At 49.2% G+C, this 20261-nt stretch overlaps 2 protein-coding genes across 7 annotated transcripts; one reads left to right on the top strand and one right to left on the bottom strand.

Moving 5' to 3' along the window:
- The first annotated feature begins 282 nt into the window (after positions 1-282).
- On the top strand, positions 283-8896 carry ANXA9 (annexin A9). The gene is made up of 12 exons (XM_058539092.1): positions 283-357; positions 535-631; positions 1205-1299; positions 1539-1652; positions 1871-1961; positions 3033-3112; positions 3279-3338; positions 3957-4041; positions 4181-4273; positions 4359-4417; positions 8475-8597; positions 8826-8896. The coding sequence occupies exons 1-12, from the start codon at positions 283-285 to the stop codon at positions 8886-8888; spliced, it is 1035 nt and encodes a 344-aa protein (XP_058395075.1). The 3' UTR covers positions 8889-8896.
- On the bottom strand, positions 7478-19038 carry MINDY1 (MINDY lysine 48 deubiquitinase 1). Of its 6 annotated transcripts, none has more exons than XM_058539090.1 (10): positions 18358-19000; positions 15101-15904; positions 14642-14699; positions 14160-14224; positions 13591-13749; positions 13127-13274; positions 12141-12283; positions 11106-11297; positions 10620-10775; positions 7478-10354 (listed from the first exon to the last, which is right to left on the bottom strand). In XM_058539090.1, the coding sequence occupies exons 2-10, from the start codon at positions 15551-15553 to the stop codon at positions 10274-10276; spliced, it is 1455 nt and encodes a 484-aa protein (XP_058395073.1). In that variant the 5' UTR covers positions 15554-15904; positions 18358-19000; the 3' UTR covers positions 7478-10273. The 6 variants fall into 6 exon arrangements, with proteins under 6 accessions (XP_058395073.1, XP_058395074.1, XP_058395069.1 ...); XM_058539091.1 differs by having other exon boundaries at positions 13127-13229; positions 18358-18994; XM_058539086.1 differs by lacking the exon at positions 7478-10354 and having other exon boundaries at positions 10644-11297; positions 15101-15665; positions 15801-15904; positions 18358-19038.
- Between the last annotated feature and the right edge of the window lie 1223 nt (positions 19039-20261).

Genomic DNA, 20261 nt, shown 5'->3' on the forward strand with positions numbered 1-20261 from the left:
TCAGGGAGGTTTGTTTGGTGCTAGTTCTAGCAGCATCCCTGATCAATCCTTGCTTCCTGAAGGAGAGGTGAGAGGTGGGGAAGCTGGGGGCTCCCCTCTTACCCCTCCACTTAGGCTCTCAAACCTGCCAAGCAGGCTGATGTTCTCTTTTTATACAACAAGGGAAAGGAACGGGCAATGGGAGCCCAGGCTCCAGGGTCTGGGGTTCATAAAAAGGCCAAAAAGGCTGAAAGTTCCCCTCAGTTGGCTCCTGTTTCCCTCCCCGGGGCAACCAGTCACACCATGTCTGTGACCAGCGGGAAGACGGGACCATCCCTGACCCGGGAGATCCTGAGCCACCTGGGCCTTGCCAATAAGGTAGGGGCTGCTGGGACTGTAGGAATCATTTTTACTATATCAACTCAGGGGCTGTGAGAGGGTGGGGGATAGGAAAAGGGAGAGCAGGCCCTGAGGCCATGCCAAGGACCTGGCTGGGGCACTGCAGGGGGCATGGGCAGACCTGCGATGCACACTCCCCCTGCTGTGATCTTACAGACTGCAGCTTGGGGGACCCTGGGTACCCTCAGGACCTTCTTGAGTTTCAGTGTGGACAAGGACGTACAGAAGCTGCTGAGGGCCATTGCAGGCCAAGGTGAGCCATTTTCCCTCTGCTCTTGGGGATCTCCTTTTAGAAACCAGTCTGTAGACCAAGAAGGAGCCAGGAAGGAGGAACTGACAATGCTCAATAAGTGGTTGTGGAATGCCTTAATTCCTGTATGTCAAGTACCATGGTAGGTGTCATACCTATTCTCACAACACCCTTGTGGGATAAGTCTTATCGTTTCCATTTTACAGATGAGGAAACTAGGGCCAGGGGGGTAAGAGGCTTGCCCAAGGTCACCCAGCTCATAATGGCAGAACTCGGATTCTAATCCAAGTCTGTGATCCCATAAAGCCATTCCCCCCCAACTACCACACCAGGCCACCTTTGCCTAAATTTGGGTCAGATTGGCATACCATTTTGGCATCTTATTTGCATCTTCTTTTGAGACCAAATGGAAGTGAGGGTGATGTAGCCCCTGCTCCTGTCCCTCCCAGCCCTTTCCTAGATCTTGTTCTTTCCTCCTGTGGAGGCTTCCAATCCGAGGAGTAAGGGGATCCCACTCCTGTAAAGACCCTGGTTGGGCTCTGCCCAGCTTACAGCCCAGCCCTCATCTCGGTTCAGGTGTGGACCGCAGCACCATTGTGGATGTGCTGACCAATCGGAGCAGAGAGCAAAGGCAGCTCATCTCTCGAGCCTTCCAGGAGCGCACCCAACAGGTGAGACCACTTTGACCTCTCAGGAGCAGTGGACTGGGATGAGAAGCTCCCAGGAAGCCTGGGGGTACAGCAATAGCAGTTGAGGCCAAACTGGCTAAACTAGGGTAGGGGTGGGGGAACTGGTGCTTCAGGCCTGAGATGAAAACCAGCCAAATATTCCCAACCCTCCCCACACGTCTGGGGCCCGCCCCCTCAAGCCTCTCCCATGGTTCCTCTGCCATGGGGACCATTTATTGTAGGACCTGCTACAGTCCCTGCAGGCAGCGCTCTCCGGCCACCTCGAGAGGACTGTGGTGGCCCTGCTGCAGCCTGCAGCCCGTTTCGATGCCCAGGAATTGAGGAGAGCCTTGCAGGTACAGGAGAGGAGGCTTGCTGGGTGTCTAGGAAGCGAAGACACCCCTGAGGGGAGGAGAGGGCTGACTGCCTTGCCTTTGCCCCCTCTGGAGGGGTGGACTTCGTAGAGGCCCCCTTTAGACATCCCACATTGACCCAGAAGGACAAGTGGTCAACATCTGCTCTCTGCCATCCTAATGACATGGGCCAGTCTGAGTGGCCTCCCAATTTCTTGTAGGACTCAGGTTCTGCTGAGTATGTGGCCATGGAAATTCTTGCCACCCGAACCCCACCCCAGCTGCAAGAGTGCCTGGCAGTCTACAAACACGGTAAAAGCGTGGAGGGAGGAGGCTCCAAGAGCTGGAAAGGGATCCGCAGGACAGTCCTCTCCTCTCCTGCACTCCCTACGGGCGAGCCCTCTGGGACCCTGTCTGCCCAAGTTCTGTTCCCTTGGGGTCTCCCACCCAACTGCCCCCGCACTCCTGTGCCAGTGCTCAGTCTCCCCAGGGGAGAGAGCCAGATGTGATCATTAAAGAAAGAGAAGCAATGATTAACCATCTCAGTCTGGGGCTCCAGGCAAGATTCTGAGGTAATGACAATGTTGAGCATTGTGACAGTCCCACGGGTACCATGTCATCTTCCCAGCCCCTTGCTGATTCTGCCATCACACCACATCCCAGGCTGAATGGAACCTTACAGGAGTCGAGGGGAAAGGTGGGGACCTGCTCAATAAGTCATGGGTGTCACCTCTCAGGCCCTTGGCTACTGGCCCTCGGCTGCTGGCCCTGCTTGGCGGCCACTTGCCTTACCCACTAATTGGTAACTAGTTTTTATCATCCTCATCTTGGCACCCCACCTCTTTTTCTTGCTTCCCCAATTTCCTTTTGATGCCTAATCTTGGCCTATCTTCTTAATCCCTCTCCTATCTCTCTCGCTTCTTGCTTCTGTTTTTCTCTTTTCCCTTCCTTTTCTCCCTCTCTTGCTCTTTCTCTTCTTCACATCCTACCTCACACATCACTTTTCCTCGCCTCCAGTGAGGGGGCCAGGCCCTAGCCATCTTATCTCATAATATGGGTTTCCCTATCCCCTCTTCACTGCCTGGCCACTGCTCGAATCACAGATGCCTCCTGCCCCCAGCAGGTTGGTGCCTGGAGATGAGGCCACCCTGCAGTGCATGATCCCGCAGTACATGGGTTACTCACAGCTTAGGGATGTTTTTGGGGTGGCCATGGTGGTGCTTCTGCCTTCCTTACATCCTAGGAACTAGCAGCCATCAAGCCACTCCAAGCAGGGGATGGCAGGGTTGGCAGGACACAGCGGGTCAGGCGTTTGACAGGTTCTGGAGGTATCCACATTGGGAAAAATCAAGAGGATTCAGAGAGCTCCTCACCCTACTCTAGATTTCCAGGTGGAGGCTGAGGAGGACATCAAATCTAAAACCAGTGGCATCTTGCGGGACCTACTCCTGGCCCTGGCCAAGGTGAAGAGGGCTGGCCTGCAAGGGAAGGGAGTTACACCACATGGGAAGGGGATGGAACAGAGTGGGGAGTGTTGCTGTGGTATAATTAACAAGAGAGGGCTTTGGGGGAGACCAAGTTTGCTCTGTTGGACTCAAAGAGTCCTCCTGAGAGAGTTTCTCCTCTTAGGGGGCCCGTGAGAGCTACTGTGGAATCATTGACTACAACCTGGCAGAACAGGATGTCCAGGTGAGCAGGGGGCTGAGAGGAGTTTGCACAGCCATGCATATAAGACACCCTCCTCCACCATATCTTAGAGCCAGGGGCCCATGTACCCATTTGTCCTGCAAACCTGTCCTTGCCTTGGGGAAGAAGTTCTCAGTGACATGATGAGGGCATGGGGTGTCAGATAGTGTCACATCTGAAGCCTTTCATTCATTTAGCCTCTGACTCCTGGACTCACAGGAAGTGAGCTCGTCAACTGACAGATTCTCCTCTCATGGGCATTTGGGTGGGACAACCCTCCTCAGACCTTCCCTTGGGGATTATTTAATTCCTTGAGTGCCAAGACTTTTCCAAATTGGGGGATCGAGCTGTGAGAGCAGAGCCCCTCTGTTAATAATAATATAATATAATATATAATAATTATATTATTTATATATATAATTATAATAATAATATAATATAATTAATAATAATATTATAAATAATATTTAATAATAAATAAAAGCAACTAATTTACAGGTTAAAATAACCTTTTCCACCCTTAATCCCATTTCCATCATCACCATGATGGATTCTGGCAATATCGTTAACTATGGCTCCCCAGCCCCCAACCAATGATCCTGCTTCACTCCTCCCTCCCAGGCATTAGAGCGGGCTGAAGGACCCAGCACAAAGGGGACGTGGGTCCTTATCTTCACCCAGAGAAATCCTGAACACCTTGTCCGAGGTACACACAAGCCTTCTTATCTCCACGGCTTGCTCTAATGATGAGTTTTGGCTGAGGAAGGGGGGCAGGGTTTATCCTTCTCTGTGATAATCACCCCCCCCCGTTTATCTTTCTAATGACCTCCCACGCACACCCCAAGTGTTCCGTCAGTACCAGCGGTACATGGGGCATGAGCTGGAGAAGACTGTCCGGAACCGTTTCCATGGGAATGCCCAGGCTCTGCTCAGCCTAGGTAGGTGTCTGCTCAGGACATGTGGGGAAAGGGTGTCTCCTGGAATGGGAGCTACCTCTCTCCATCTTCCGCTCTTTGCTTCCAGCCTCAGTGATCAGGAACACACCGCTGTACTTTGCTGATAAACTTCATCGAGCCCTCCAGGTGAGAGGACACTCTTTTTCCCTCCTTTTGGACCAAAAATGGGGGGAGATACCTCCTGGGCAAGAGAGGACATTTCACACCAATGTAACAATCTCATATTTACTTTATAAATATATAGCAACTCTCTTTCCCTAGGTTTATAAACTGCCTTGTCAAGAGTAGAGCAGTGAGCTGTGGTTAGAGCTAAGTTTGTTGACGCTAAAGGCACTAAAGAGCACTCAAGCTAAAATTTTAGCTAAATTAATGTCCAGTTGGCCAAATATAGATATGAATTTGCTCTGTAAGACAGTGCCTTGTCCAGTTTCAGCTGTTGCCAGAATGGTGACATCGATAACCTACCAAGAATAATGACGAGAGCCAGTATTGCTCAGGTGCTCATGGTGTGCTGGGGCCTGTGCCGAGCACGTTACCCACATTTCAATTAATCCTCACAGCCACACCCCACCCTTGTTTCATAGATGAAAACACTGAAGTACAGAGAGGTTAAGTGCTTTGCCCAAGGTCACACAGCTATTGAGTCACATCATCTCCCTGCAAAACACATAATGGTCCTCGAGGACGTTTAACTGCCATGTGTCAACTCCTGGTCTATACCATAGGTGTTAGTCTGTACTATAAGCTATACCATAAGTGCTCTTAGCACCCAGGACCACCTTTCTCCACACTGGTCAGACTTTCTTCCATATTATCCATACTTAAATTGGCAACCTTGGTTTGAGTAATTTCACCAACAGAATCCAGTCATTCCGCTCATTGAGCTAGATCTTCTGTTACAACTGTCCTCCAAAGCCTATAAAGATAAAGTTTTATAAATAAAACTCATCAAAATTTTGACAAAGATAAAAGTAGTTATTTTGGCAGACGGAATAGCTTTTAGTATACTGGTTGAGAAACCATCATGCCTTGTTGGTAGCTATTCAAAAGACAGTACATATAAGCACTTGTTTTATCATCCAGAGATTTCCATTTTGACCGTAGATTATTGTACTTACCCAATAAAGCCTGTACTATTATAATGAGTCAACACTAAGATTCATTTGAAGAGATGTGGTTATCTGTCTAAATTCCTGTCATAAAAACAAACTTGTATCCCAGCAGTGCCAGCCCTGGTGGTATAGTGGTTATGATTCAGTGCTCTCACTGCCATAGCCTGGGTTCGTTTCCTCGGTCAGGGAACCACACCATCCGTCAGTTGTCATACCCTGGTGGCTATGCATTGTTGTGATGCTGAAAGCTATGCCATAAGTATTTCAAATACCAGCAGGGTCACCCATGGTGGACAGGTTTCAGTGGAGCTTCCAGACTAAGACGGACTAGGAACAAGGTCCTGGCCACCCACTTCTGAAAAAATTGGCCATGAAAACTCTGAATAGCAGCAAAGCATTGTCTGATATAGCTCCAGAAGGTGAGAGTATGGCAGTTTCCACTCTACTGTATACAGAGTCACTAGGAGTCAACTCGATGGCACTAACAATAACAACAAATCTCAGGATCCACACTCTTGGATGTTAGATTTATCTTAGAAGTAGGAGTCAAAAAACAATGAAGCCTTACCTATTTTTCTGAAATTCTTTTTTTAAAACGGAAAAAGTCGGGGCCAGCCCAGTGGTGCAAGCAGTTAAGTGCACACGCTCCGCTGCAGCGGCCCGGAGTTTGCCGGTTCGGATCCTGGGCGCACACCGACGCACCACTTATCAGGCCATGCTGTGGCGGCATCCCATATAAAGTGGAGGAAGATGGGCACGGATGTTAGCCCAGGGCCAGTCTTCCTCGGCAAAAAATGAGGAGGACTGGCAGATGTTAGCACAGGGCTGATCTCCTCAAAAAAAAAAAAAAAAAGGAAAAAGTCAATCAGGATACTTCTGTACTATTCTTTTATGAGAAATATGTTAAATATAGATTGTGACAAATATTTATTCAGAAAAATGACCTTCAGTGAAGGCTGATCCAGGACAAATTTGGACCACTTTGAACCATAAAATGAATGTTCATTATAAAAATCCTGGGGCAGGGCCCAGCCCAGTGGCATAGTGGTTAAGTGCGCACGCTCTGCTTTGGCGGCCCGGGTTTTGCAGGTTCGGATCCCAGGCGTGCACCAATGTACCGCTTGTCAAGCCATGCTGTGGTGGTGTTCATATAAAAGCAGAGGAAGATGGGCACGGATGTTAGCCCAGGGCCGATCTTCCTCAGCAAAAAAAGAGGAGGTTTGGCATCGGATGTTAGCTCAGGGCTGATCTTCCTCACACACACAAAAAAATCCTGGGGCAGTACGAGATGCCAAGTACATTCTCAGGTAACAAGACTAGAACTATATTTAATATAGGTTTGGTGTAAAGGGTACTTGTACATCAATAGGAATATTCAGTTAATGAGTGACTCCTGCCCCAATTCAACAACTTAGAGTAATAAGAGTGGGAAGAAGGGAAGGATGGATACTGGGGAGCAATCGGCAATCTTTATCACAATACAAAACTGATGACATGTGAAATTTAAAATAACGTAGCCATCAGGCCCACTGCCAATTAGGTAATGAGTCCAAAGGAAATACAGCATTCTGTTTTTACTTCGTCATTTTCTCTTGCTTCTTCACGGGAGTTTATGATCTGTAGGGATGCCATAAGTGCAGGTTTCAGGCAGTTCTGAGAAGGGTCTCATAAGCCAAGTGATGAGGAAACTCTGAAAAAGAAGATGTTAGGAAATAGTGACAGGGGCCCGGCCCTGTGGCTTAGCGGTTAAGTGCACGCGCTTCGCTACTGGCAGCCCAGGTTCGGGTCCGGGCGTGCACCAACGCACTGCTTCTCCTGCCATGCTGAGGCCGCGTCCCACATACAGCAACTAGAAGGATGTGCAACTATGACATACAACTATCTACTGGGTCTTTGGGGAAAAAAAAAAAAAAAGGAGGAGGATTGGCAATAGATGCTAGCTCAGAGCCGGTCTTCCTCAGCAAAAAGAGGAGGATTAGCACGGATGTTAGCTCAGGGCTGATCTCCCTCACAAAAAAAAAAAAAAAAAGGAAATAGTAACAGCACCAGTGCACAGCTCATGACACAAATAGGATTTTTGCAACCAAAAGTTTTTATTTAGAAATCTCTCATGAAAACATTACTTATTATAATCCATTATAATTCATGATCAGATGATGTATTGTACCTCTATTATTTCTAAACTGAACTCTCCATGACCTTCTTTGACCAAAACGTAAGAGGCCTGCTGCAGGTATAGGAGGAGGTCAGTGATGCTGAGCCCCAGGGTCCAACCAGGAGAAACTGATGTGTAAAGATGAGGATGCAAGATGGCCCTTGCGGGTCAGGATCAGAACGAGAAGTCACACGACCTTGCTCCCTATCAGAGCCCCATCAACTCAGTCTGGGGACAGAGTGGGTGTATCCTCCTTAGACATTCACTAACTTGGAAGTTAAAAACAGTCTTCCTTGGGGCAGGCCCGGTGGCGCAAGAGGTTAAGTGCATGCGCTCTGCTGCGGCGGCCCGGGATTTGCCGGTTCGGATCCCGGCCGCACCAACGCACTGCTTGGCAAGCCATGCTGTGGCAGCGTCCCATATAAAGTGGAGGAAGATGGGCACAGATGTTAGCCCAGGGCCAGTCTTCCTCAGCAAAAAAAAAAGAGGAAGATTGGTGGATGTTAGCACAGGGCTGATCTCCTCACAAAAAAAAAAAAAAGTCTTCCTGGCTTTCACTCTGGAACTCTTTACAGGTAGCAAGTCTTTTCTATCCTTCTTTGAGTACCTGCCATTGGAGCTGCCCACCACCAAGCTCTGGAGGAATAAGGCTCTAAGCTAGTGGCAGAGCCAGGTAACACATGTGGAAGGAATCAGAAATACTCCAACTGCCCCCACAAAGACTGATCTTTCCTGTTGCATCATCTTCCATGAGGCCGGACAATGATAATTTTTGTCCCTAGATAATGTATACTTCTCTTTTCCCTGGACTCTTACCTCACCTCCACTTCCTAGAATAATTCACCGTGCCATCCAATCCCTACTCTGTGAGAATCTTACTACCACCCCCTCCCTATTCTGTTTCTTCCTCTACCAGGAAACTGAACCCAATTACCAAGTCCTGATGCGTATCCTCATCTCTCGAAGTGAGACTGACCTCCTAAGCATCCGAGCTGAGTTCAAAAAGAAATTTGGGAAGTCCCTCTACTCTTCCCTCCAGGTGAGACTTGGCTAGTTCTTAACCTGGAGCCCCAGAGCTTCACCCCCTCCTCCACCTTACACTCCCAGCACAGAGCTGAGCATATTCATGCCCTGGAGAACTCATGATTCTTTGGTTAATTTAGGACTTCAGGACCAGACAAGTTCTGGACCAGCATGAGGAAAGGGATAGAGTGCCTGGGCCATGGTGACAGTGGGTCTTTCTAACACTTGACTCTCTTTCCTGCAGGACGCAGTGAAAGGGGACTGCCAGTCAGCCTTACTAGCCCTGTGCAGGGCTGAAGACATTTGAGGCCTCCCTGCCCCCCATCCCCACATGACATTCAAGGATCTGAGATTCTCGTGTTCCGCTGAGCCTGCAGGAGAGCAGCTGGGCCTCCAAATAGGATAACGCCTCACTGAGCACCACATGCTCCAGCTTCTTGTTGAGGCTGGAACTTGAAGTTTCTTTTAAATCCCTTAATTTCCCTCATCTTGAAGTGATGTCTGCACCTGGGTCCCCTAGCTGTCTTGGGTGTGGGGTAATGGGATCTCTTTGGTGTTTCTGCCCTAATCATCCCTCCTGTACCCTGGCGAGGACATCTTACTGATACTTGAATTCTTTTGGCAAACTTCACAGTCGTCGTGTTCCCTGATTGAAGTTTGGGTGGAGCAGGACTTGGGTTGAGAGGAGGCCTTGAAGTTGGAGGTGCCTTTGATGTGCACTTGGATATTCAACAGGAATCCTGTTTTGGGCTCTAGTGCTGTAGTTATCAACAGCCACCCTCCCCTCAGTGACTCCTCTCACCTCCATTATTCTCTCTTCCCCAGGAAATTTCAAGCAAAATCACTGAGAACCAGAATGAGGTCAGAAACGGTCAGAGGTAGCAAAGGACCATCTGTATGAACTGAGAAGCAACAATCAAGCTGCCCCTCCCTTGCCTGGGAAGTCTTGGGTTAGCAGGGAGCACAACCTCCAAATTCATCTGTCCAGAGCAGGGACTTGGAAACCCACCTCCCAAATTAGAGTCCTGTTTCCCAAAGAAGACCTACCAAAAACAGATAAACAAAAACAAAAAAGGAAAAAGCAGGCTTTGGTTCCCCCTGCTGGCTCTGTTAGAAATGACAGGCAACCCCTTCCAAGCCTCTTTACCCTCCCCTCCCCCTACCCCCTTTTGCATTCCTCAGTTGGGTCAAATACTTAACCCAACTGCCACAGGGTAAGGCAAACAAGAGATCTTGGGAAAGAAGTTTTATTTCCAAACCCCTAGGAAGGCATTACAAATAATGGAGATAGAAACCAAATCAAACCCTGAAACAGAGACAGGCCTGCAGGATAGCCAGGAGGACCCACGCAGCCAGGGGTGGGAAGTAGGGGAGATGCATTCTAGACAGGGACCACACCCTGGAGCCTGAGTCTGTATGTTAGTGTGACTATTCTGGGGCAAGGGAGCTGGGAATCAGAAATCCTCACCCCACCAACCCCAGTGTTGCCCTGGATGATTGGGAGGAAAAGAAGGTGGCAGCACATGAAGGCAAGGACGTCACTCAGCCTGACCTTGGCATTTACTGCCTGCTCTGATCTACAACAGTCCATAAATAAGTTACCCTGCATATCTCAGGGGCCGAGCAGCGGAGAGCAAGCAAAATAGCCATTGCCTCTGAAAGAGGAGGCTGGGCAGCCTGGCACCGAGCAGGCTACAGGAGGATGCAGTCAGATTCTTGCTTCGGCCTCTGCCTACGCTCCCCGGCTGGGCGTCCAGAGGTGGCTCCTCTCCCCTGTATGGGGTTTAACAATTGGTCATCCATCAACCGCAGAAGAGCACAAGGACAGAGATTCTAGGTGGAAGCAGGGTCAGGACAGGGAAGGGCAGCAGGGAGAGAAAGATAGGAAGGGACCCAAGGGAGAGGGACAGACAGGAGAAGGGCCCCGAAGGAAACCTTGAGGAGAAAACCGCAGGAATAACAAGTGTCTGGACCAGAGGAGGCAGGGCTGGAACGCTGGAGATGTGGGAAAGCTGAAGGAGCAGCGCTAAGGGCTCACCAGCGGTGATGGGGCCCGTGCTGGTACAGGCTGGACCGCTTGTTGCTGTTGGTACTCCTCTTGCTGAAGTTGCTGGGCCAGTTCCAAGTCACTAAGACCCAATGAGCCTCGTGGATGCTGCTGCTGCTGCTGTAGGGACAAGGCGATCAGGTAGTCCTAGAGAGACGGGCAAAGAACAAGAGTCGTGAGATGGGCTGGAGCCTAGGGCAGATTCAGGCTGGGTTTAGATTCCCAAACCAGTTTTTCCTCATCCTGCATATTCTCCAGCTCCTTCTTCTCCAGAGCAAAATACACAGCCAAGTCTATTATCTGTTGTGCCAGAGAATACACACCAAGCACGAAGATGGTCCAAAGGCAACAGAAAGTAAAGTGGCGTGGATGTCGTATGTTATGGCCTCTAGATGATAAAAGACACAACCTTGCCCATGGCAAAAAGCACTCCGAGGTAAACACGCTCTCCACACCCTTCCCGAAGGCCCCACACACCTGGTCTACCTGCCGCTGCTTTTCTGGGGAGCCACTCCCACCTTCTGCTCCAGGTCCCTTGCCCAAGGAATGACTTAGGTGAAAGTCAGAGTCACAAAAGCAGCTGTCTCCATCCACATTGTGCAGGCTCTCCCACACCACTTGCTCCTCTTGTAGAAAGCCCTGGTCGGTGACCAGTAGGTACAAGTGACTCTGCAAAGAGGAGGACAAAGCAAACTGGCGGGATAGGTGATATGGGGGGATACTGCCAAAAATCATCTGAGATGCACAGAGACCATTTGAATCAACTGATGTGCTAGCTGGAACATATCAGTGTAAGCATGTGGATCTTTCATAAGCATGTGTGGCTGTGGGGAGAAGGAAGGGATGTCTGAGAGTATGGCCAGCTGGGTGTGAGTATGGCGGTCATCGTGGTGGTCAAGCATGGAGTCCTCAGGGCTGGGGTCCCACACAAGATCGTGTTTCCTACCTTACCTCCCACAGTTCTCTGGGCTCACCTGATGGCTATGAGGATAAATCCTTTGAGAAGCACAGACCTTTCCCTCTTCTACTCAATTCCTAGAGAGCTTAGACAACTTCTAACTTTGGAAGACTATAGTATTGTTCAAAAATTCCACTGCCTCTTCCTGGGAAAGGATTATACTCTCCTGTCCCATTGATGGCAGGCTTATTCCTTATTGCTTGTTCTGGCCAGTAAGATGTTAGCAGAAATGCACGTGTCATTTCCAGGCAGAAGCCCTAAAAGCGAGTGCATGGTGTCCCTCTCTCTCTTTTCCCTCCTATATTCCAGATAAAGGCAGTTTTGTCAGCCTGCATCCCAGAGTGAAGATGATGTGGGACAGAACTGCAGCCAATCTTCAGTGGACATGCAGCATGAGTAAGAAATAAACCTTTGTTGTGGTAAACCACAGGGATTTCCGGGGTCACTTGTTACCACAGCTTAATCAACCCTATCCTGACTGAAACACTGACCCAGAAGAAAAAGACACGAGGAAATGACAGCACTCCAACCCCCCACCTCCAAACCCTCATCACCTTGTACTTAGTCATAGTGCTAAAGTGGTTGTTTCGGAAAAAGACGCTAAGTTCACCCTCCTTGGCAGCGGCCGTTAGCTCACACAGACCATGGTAGGTCAGCTGTGCCGCGGTGGTCTCCAGGAACTGCTCTGCGATCAGGCCTGGCAGAAGGGACAAGATGGGGGGCGGGGGGGACTTGCCTTAAATCCAAAGTCCACGACAGGAACGATCATCCAGAGAGCCCCTGTCAGGGCCGGCCCCGTGGCTTAGTGGTTAAGTGCGCGCGCTCCGCTACTGGCGGCCCGGGTTCGGATCCCGGGCGCGCACCGACGCACCGCCTCCCCGGCCATGCTGAGGCCGCGTCCCACATACAGCAACTAGAGGGATGTGCAACTATGGCATACAACTATCTACTGGGGCTTTGGGGAGAAAAGGGAGGGGGATTGGCGATGGATGTTAGCTCAGAGCCAGTCTTCCTCAGCAAAAAAAAGAGGAGGATTAGTACGGATGTTACCTCAGGGCTGATCTTTCTCACAAAAAAAACACAAAAAACAAAAAAAAACAAAACAGAGAGCCCCTGTCAAAGCCAGAGGGGTCAGTCCCACCTTCTGAAATCCCTTCCTGAAGCCTGGCTGTGTTCATTCATTCAACAAGTACCAACTAAGCAGCTACCTTGTGCCAGGCACCACACAAGTCCTGGGGGTACGTCTGCGAACTAAACAAACAGCTCGCCAAACTCCCTCTCATGCGCCCACATTCTAGTGGGATGTGGTGGTGGGGAGACAGACAGTAAACAATCAACCTAAGTAGCCATGATTCCCTCCACAGAAGCTCCACAGACATAGAAGAACTAGAAGGACGTACAACTAGAATATACAACTATGTACTGGGGCTTTGGGGAGGAAAAAAAAAAGAGGAAGATTAGCAACAGATGTTAGCTCAGGGCGAATCTCGCCCAGCAAAAAAGAAAAGAAGCTCCACAGAAGAGAAGGGAGGGACATCACCTTCGGTCACGAGGTTGGTGTCGTTGGAGTGCTTGCAGGTGATGATCTTCTCTACCAGCTGGTTGTAACTCAGTTTCCCAACTGCACTCACAGCCTCAGGACTCTGCATGCGCAAGGGGGCGGGGGGTGGTACCAAAAAGATTGAGACCTTTTTAGGAAGGAAATGAACCAAGCCCATGAGGACTGCAACCCTATGACCAAAGGTTCCTGAAACTTTTGATGTCTAAAGAACTGACCTATTTTCATATGGTGTGCTTGTATTTGAATATTACTTTTTTTTAAAAGTTAAAATTCCAGGAATTCTGCTCTGGGGCCACCCTCTAAACTCTAATCCCCTCCCAAACCAATCTAATCCCTATCTCCCTAAACCTTCCCTCCCGCCCCCACCCCACCACACAAAATTTTGCTTCTCTCATGTCAGCTTGATCTGGGTAAGAGTCTCATTTGGGCCCTCTCACCCTCACCTGTGGATCAACAAGCCAGCCGTGGTACAGAGGTATGCCTAGTAGGTCAAAGATACTGCACTCGGGTGTATACTCAAAATCAGAGACGCCTGTGAATCGCACGTTGACATCCAGACCTGTGGCCAGTTTAGGCAGCACTGTCATTGCATCGTCCACATTCTGGGGGTAGAAAAGAAAATGATGGGTATATCAAATCAACACGTTGTACATCTTAAACTTACACAATGTTATATGTCAATTATATCTCAATAAAGCTGGGGAAGAAAAAAGAAAATTAGGGATATTCTAGTCTCTCCTCCCCCTATCCACTCCCACCTCCTGAAATAAAAAATTAATCTCATTGTTTTTGTTCTCAGGTTCTCTTACAAGCCATTCCATTCCTCCCTCGCGTCTCAACCCTTCTTTATCTTATATAAATGAACATATTTTCTAGACAGAGATATACACTCCTCCTCCTGCAGAAAAAAATCATGGTTCAAGGAATTCTCTTGAGAAGCAGCAGAAGGCTTCTCTTAACAGCCCCGGTGTCCCCTTACCAACCTGCAAACCCCTATGTCCACAGACCTCACCTGCTGAAAATTAAGCTGAAGTCCCTCTGACTTCTCCTGGGGCTTGATGGACAGGAGGCAGTCTCCTACAAGACAGGATTCCTTATCAGCTTACCCCACTAACTGTTCCAAAAGCTGCTTCCCCTTCTCTTGGAGAATGGAGGTAATGTCACAGAACCACAGATTTTCAGAGCTGGAAAGGGCCTTAGAATCTAATCCAGACCTTTCACTTTTCAGAAGAAGAAATAGGCTCATAAAGGTGAAGGGCTACCCAAGGTCACAGGTGAAAGCTAAGGGCACAACTGGCGTTACAACCCAGGACTCCTGACATCTTGACTTTTCCTTTTCATTCTCCAGCCTCGCAGAGAAGCCCCATAGACCTTCACTCTCCCTGCCACATCAGAGCCCCCAAACGGGGAGTCCCTCAATATTCTGAACTTCTGGCCTGAGTGGATAGCTCTTGAACCTTTGGGGTAATTCCTCTTCAAGGCCCAGTCACTCACCAAGATGAGCCATGAGCTCGTCTGACGTGATCACTTCCTTCTGAGGTGGCAGCTTTACCTGGAGGCAAGGAGTGATCAAAGGGTAAGCCAGGTGTGTGCTTTCCTTCACAGAGCACTGAAGGAGGAGCCCATAGAAGGGGGTGGGGGTGGGGGGGACAAGGGTTGTCCAGCGGTGGAGTGTGGTGGAAGAAAAAGGCTTACAACTGGAGCAAGAGAATGAATGTGAAATACTGTAAGGCATTCCCATTTGCTAGAGAGTAGAAGAGACAGAAGTAGGACAGATAATTGTTTTGTTTTGTTTTTATGAACATCTTATCTCATTTGTTCAAGATGGAGAAATAGGGAGAATCATCTGGAAAGTTTTGACTGGTTTGAAAAAATCAGTATGATCAAGGAGGTACGTCAAGGAAGAGAACTCTCCCCAACATTTTCTGAGCCCCCATCTGAACTCTCTCTTACCTTCCACTGAAGAAAGAGGATGTTCATGATGGCAAGGAGAGGGCAGGGGCCGTTAGTGCTCTGGGTGATGATGGGTGTCTGTTCTCCCTTCCACGGGATCCACTTCACACAGTAGAAATCTAGCTCAGGCTGTCGGACCCTGGGGGACTGGGGAAGCTCCTGGGGTCTGGAGCATGCCCCCACTGTCTCTATCTCAGTCTGCGTCCCCTGGGCTGGCTCCAGTTGGCTTGAGCCAGCATCAGGTGGAGGGGACTCAAGGTTATCCTGGCCCTGGGCCAGCAGTGAGGCTTGGTCTTCTGGCTCCTGTTCTCTGGCCACCCCATCAGCATCTCTGGTATCCTTGTCCTGAGGGTGCTCATCGGGTTCTGACAGGACCTCGTGGTTTTCAGGGATGACTGCTTCTGCAGTCTTGGCCTTATTAGAGGCTGGATGCTCGGGTTGATGGTGTTCCATGGTCAAAAGGGGTCAACTGATGCGCATCAAAGGACTTTGTCCTCCAGGACTTGCCTAATCTAGGCTTGGTATGCCAAACAGAGACTAATCCAATAAGAAGGAGATCATTGGGCTGGAAAGCAAAATTGACCCAGAAAAGTCTCAGAAAAGGAACATAGTGTGGAAGGCTAGATAGTGTCTCATGTACAGTCACTCCTGGGTAGTAGAGCTTAGGTAAACAGAAGGGCCCCAGCCTGAGCTCTTTCACCTCTAACTTGCTGCGACCAGATGCGACCAACGAGGATACAGGGCTTTCAGGCTTGAGAGGGATGATTCCAGTGAGATTGAAGACATTGGGTGGAGTCAGCTTCCCTGAAACAGATAAAGACAAGGAATGGAGAAAAGACAGAGAGAAAGGAAGAGTAAAAGGAGAAAGACAGAAGGGAAAGAGATGGAGATGGAAACATTAAAACTACACTAATGGTTATTAATATGGTGATCTTTAGCTCACTTGGTAATAGGTATCATGTCAGTAACCCCCACACACCATGGCCAGGACGGGGGTGATTCCTCTGCCCTGCACCAAACCCCTCCCCTTGGCTGTTCAGGGAACATCCTGAGCACACGCAGGCTGCTTGTATCCGTAGGGCTACCATCTCTCTGCCTCATCCCAAGGCAGAAAAGATTAACCGCCACATAGTGCTTGGGGTGAAGAGTGGAAAGGCGGAGTCAGTATCCTGCCCCTAAAGACGAAACACTGGTGAGAAAGAAGTCTTTCTCTTCAAATGACTTTACACAATCCCAAACCACAGCAAATAGGTCTTGGGAGGGGTTTCCTGCAGGCTGGAGAAGGGAAATGTAGGCCATGGGGACTTGAATCAGAAACTAGTTCTGATAAGTAACCTCAGATTAGGGGCAGAAAAATCACTCCCCCCACAAATTCTTCCAGTAAGCTTTTCCTGATAGCTGAAGTTGAGATAGCAACTTCTCCTCAGTTCCTCTTTGCTCTAAAAACTGCCTAAATCCAGAGATACTCTCTTGCCCACTATTTATATGGAATATAAAAATGCTGATTATTGGGCCGGCCCCGTGGCTTAGCGGTTGAGTGCGCGTGCTCCACTACTGGCGGCCCGGGTTCGGATCCGGACGCGCACCCACGCACCGCTTCTCTGGCCATGCAGAGGCCGTGTCCCACATACAGCAACTAGAAAGGTGTGCAACTATGACATACAACTACCTACTGGGGCTTTGAGGAAAAAAAAAGGAGGATTGGCAATAGATGTTAGCTCAGAGCCAGTCTTCCTCAGCAAAAAGAGAGGAGGATTAGCATGGATGTTAGCTCAGGGCTGATCTTCCTCACACACACAAAAAAATGCTGATTATTGATCTACGTTAAAAATATTCCCTCTACATTCACGTTCTTTCTGTCTATTCCCATCTAGGTCGGTTTAGATGTGAACACTGGACCTGTTCAACCTGTTCTCTATCAGCACTAACCATCAAGTCCAGCAGAGGTAGACATTTAATAAATGCTGTGGATAGTAAACGATAAAAAGCCACAAACCCTGCCCTCTGGAAAACATCTCCCTTCAACGTCCTTGCTCCCCTCGCCCCCTTACTCAGGGTGAGGAAAGGGAGAAATTAAACTTGTTAGGAATCTCTTCTCTAGTTTCCTCCTAACCTGAGACTATGCTTCCTTCTCATAAACTGACAGGAATTTAGGGCTCAGGAAAGGCCTGGGAGATGAAGTTGAGGTACATGAAAGTTACTGAAATAAGCCTAGTCACCCAAACTGATCATTTGATCATCCTCCTGATTCAAATATAATTCATTCTAGCTGCATCTCATTTACATGTTGTTAATTTAGAATCAGAGTAGCAAAAATTGCCTGCAGGCCTTACACTTTTTTTTTTCTCTCTCTCTCTCTTTTTCCTCCCCTCCCAAATGACACTTAGGATGAGCGTCAGAAGCAGAAACCAGAGCCTGGGAAAGTTTACAAAGAAAAGCAGAGCTCATTTCTTACCTTTTCTGTCCAGTGCCAGAAATGATCAATAATTAAGGGGGGGTTGGGCAGCTAGCTGACTAGAGGGATGAGCCAAAAGAAACCAGGAGCTGGACACTGGAGGGAGCTGGGTCTCAGAGAAACTGGGCACAGCTAAGTGGGCTAAGTCTTAAGAGGAGGGGCAGGAAATGTAATGGAGGATTTCCACTCTGCAAAGTGCACTCCTGGTGGGGTGGGCATGGAGTAATTCAGAGCAGGAAAGGATGAGGGAGAGGGTACTAAACAAACCAGGATTTCATTCTTTTCCTCTTCTCTTCCCAAGTCCCACGTGTTCTCTCCAGCTGGAATTATCCTCTGGTGGCAAGGGAGTTAAAACAGCCCTGGCCCCTCCCTAGGCAGTGGCAGTAAACAGCCGAAAGTTGGAAGAAGGATATAAAATGGGTATGTAGCTTCAATAAGACACCTCCCCAAGAACTTTCCTCTCCCCTCAAGTCCCTTACTGCTCCACTCCAATCTCCTCAGTCTGACCCAAATCTTCATGCAGCTAATCCTTTAGATTTTCCCCTTGGAATCCACCACACAGGCACCACCACAGTGCCTGTCTACTTGCTCGTGAGAGGGGAAAGGTTTCATTAAAAGGAAAAAATGAAGGGACCACAAAGTATTCCTCTTACATATTCCTTCTGCCTTAGCTCCTCTCACAAACCAGACTCATAGAGACCAAAGGCAGAAGGACGGTCAGTGTCACCTCCCCAGAGATGGAGAGGAAAAAGAGAACTGGGGTAGGAGAGGAGGTGAGGAAATGGTTGAAACAAGTTTTTACCTTAAAGAAGTGGGTGCTGTTCCAGGACTGAGAAGGAGAGTTCAGCTCTGGCAATTCGATGGGGGAGGTGGGTACAATGAGGGGCGTCGCCACAGTCCCAGCTGTCTTCCAGCTGTCAACGCCAGAGCTTTCACAGGTTTATATGGGTTTACAAGCGGCAGTCCTGACTGGGTCGTAGCCACTTCCGGACTCACACCCACGCCCAACCGGGGACACTACCGGGGAGGCAGGGGCGCAGTCCAGGTGCACCCGAGCGGCTCAGAGCGTCTTCGGATTCCTAAGTCGCTGAGTGTAGGGTTTGCGCTCCAGGCCCTGACTGAAAGCTGGTTTTCAAAGGAAGTTTGTGGTTTTTCTTTTTTCTTCTTTCTCTCTCTCTTTTTTTCCCATCGGGACAAAGAAAAATTAGTCAAGGACAAGCTCCCTGGAGGAGGAGGGGCCTGCCCAGCACTGGAGGATTTCCATCGGGGCTTTCTGACCTGGTCAGCAGCTTGGTGATCAGCAGTGAGGGAGAGAGAAACAAGGAGAGAAAAACAACAGACCCTTTCTCTTCCCTCCGCCTGCCTGCCGCTGGAAGGGACGGAGCGCTTGTGCCTCTCTGGTGAGAATAGGGAAGAGCAAGTGCCCTTGCTGATCGGGGAGGAGCAGGGCTGGACAGCAGCAGCTTGCTGGACCTGGGCTTTCTCCCTAGGTATGGCAGTCCTTTGCTCTGGATCCAGAGAAGCAGGGCCGAAGAGAGTGATATTTGCATATTTACCCATTTAATGCAAAAAAAAAAAAAAATACTGCTCCTTTCCAAGTCCTCACTGTATCATTTTCTTAGTCTAGAAATGAAACTAGTTGGGCTGTGCTCCTGGTAGAGCAAAAGGTGTGGAAGAAGCCCCAGGCCCTAGGAAGAGAGCACAGCAGGGAGAGAACTAGCTGAGCAAGCAGGAGATCCAATACCCCTGTGCTCTGGTCCTTGTTTCCAGCAGCGGCCTCAGCTTCTCATCAGTCACCTCCTCTCAATTCCTAGCTTGGGGAGAAGGAAAAGCTGGTGTCAGGCTGGTGGTAGGAAATAAAAGGATGGAGTAATAAATCAGGGAACATTTGACGATGAGAGTACATGTATTTGCAGTCCTCTGCATACTGTGGGGCTGGAGGGTGGCAGTTAAAGGAGGTTGGAACCCAACTCTACATTCTGAAGGGCCCTCCAAACTCTACTTACAAGGCTGCCTGCCGCAGGACGAAACTTCAAGCAACTCTGAAGGCTGAGAGGGCAGTTGGAACAGTTACCGAGGCAGGGAGCAAAGAACCCAGGTTACAACAGTCCAGGCAAACAATGAGGAGACATTTGCTGAGGCTACAGAAAAAACAGGCTACAGAGTTATAAAAGAAAAAGCAGCAGGAGTTGGCAAGAGACTGTAGGTATTAAGTAAAAAAAAAGGGGTAAGAGATTATTCTAATGTTTTAATAATATGGACAATCACAAAATTGGTGGCAATGAGTCAGTTTGGTAGAGAGGAGAATTCGAGAAAGGAAGACGAAGAGCTTTTTTGCCACGTGTAATTTAAGATGTCAACTAGATGCTCCGTGTAATATATGGAAAGATGCTATACTCAGCCTGACCCGAGAGGAAAAGTTCTGATGCCACAAAGATAGGTTACTGTGACAGATACATTTGTGTGTCAAATGAATGATCTCAGAAAATTCTCCTTCCCTCAATTCTTGGTGACATTTCGGAGCTTCTGGACTACGTTTCCCAGGACGCCCTCCGCCACGCCCCTCTTCGCGCTTCGGAAAAGGCCTCCCGTGAGTCTCCGGGCGCAGCACTCCGCCTCCGCTGCTGGGGGCGGGGCGACGTCGCACTCCGGGAGCGCCCGATTACGCACTTCCTCCGGGGGTCAGGGCCGAATCGCTGTGTGGCA

The sequence above is a fragment of the Diceros bicornis genome, chromosome 4 (genome assembly GCF_020826845.1).
Source record: "Diceros bicornis minor isolate mBicDic1 chromosome 4, mDicBic1.mat.cur, whole genome shotgun sequence".
NCBI lineage: Eukaryota > Metazoa > Chordata > Mammalia > Perissodactyla > Rhinocerotidae > Diceros > Diceros bicornis.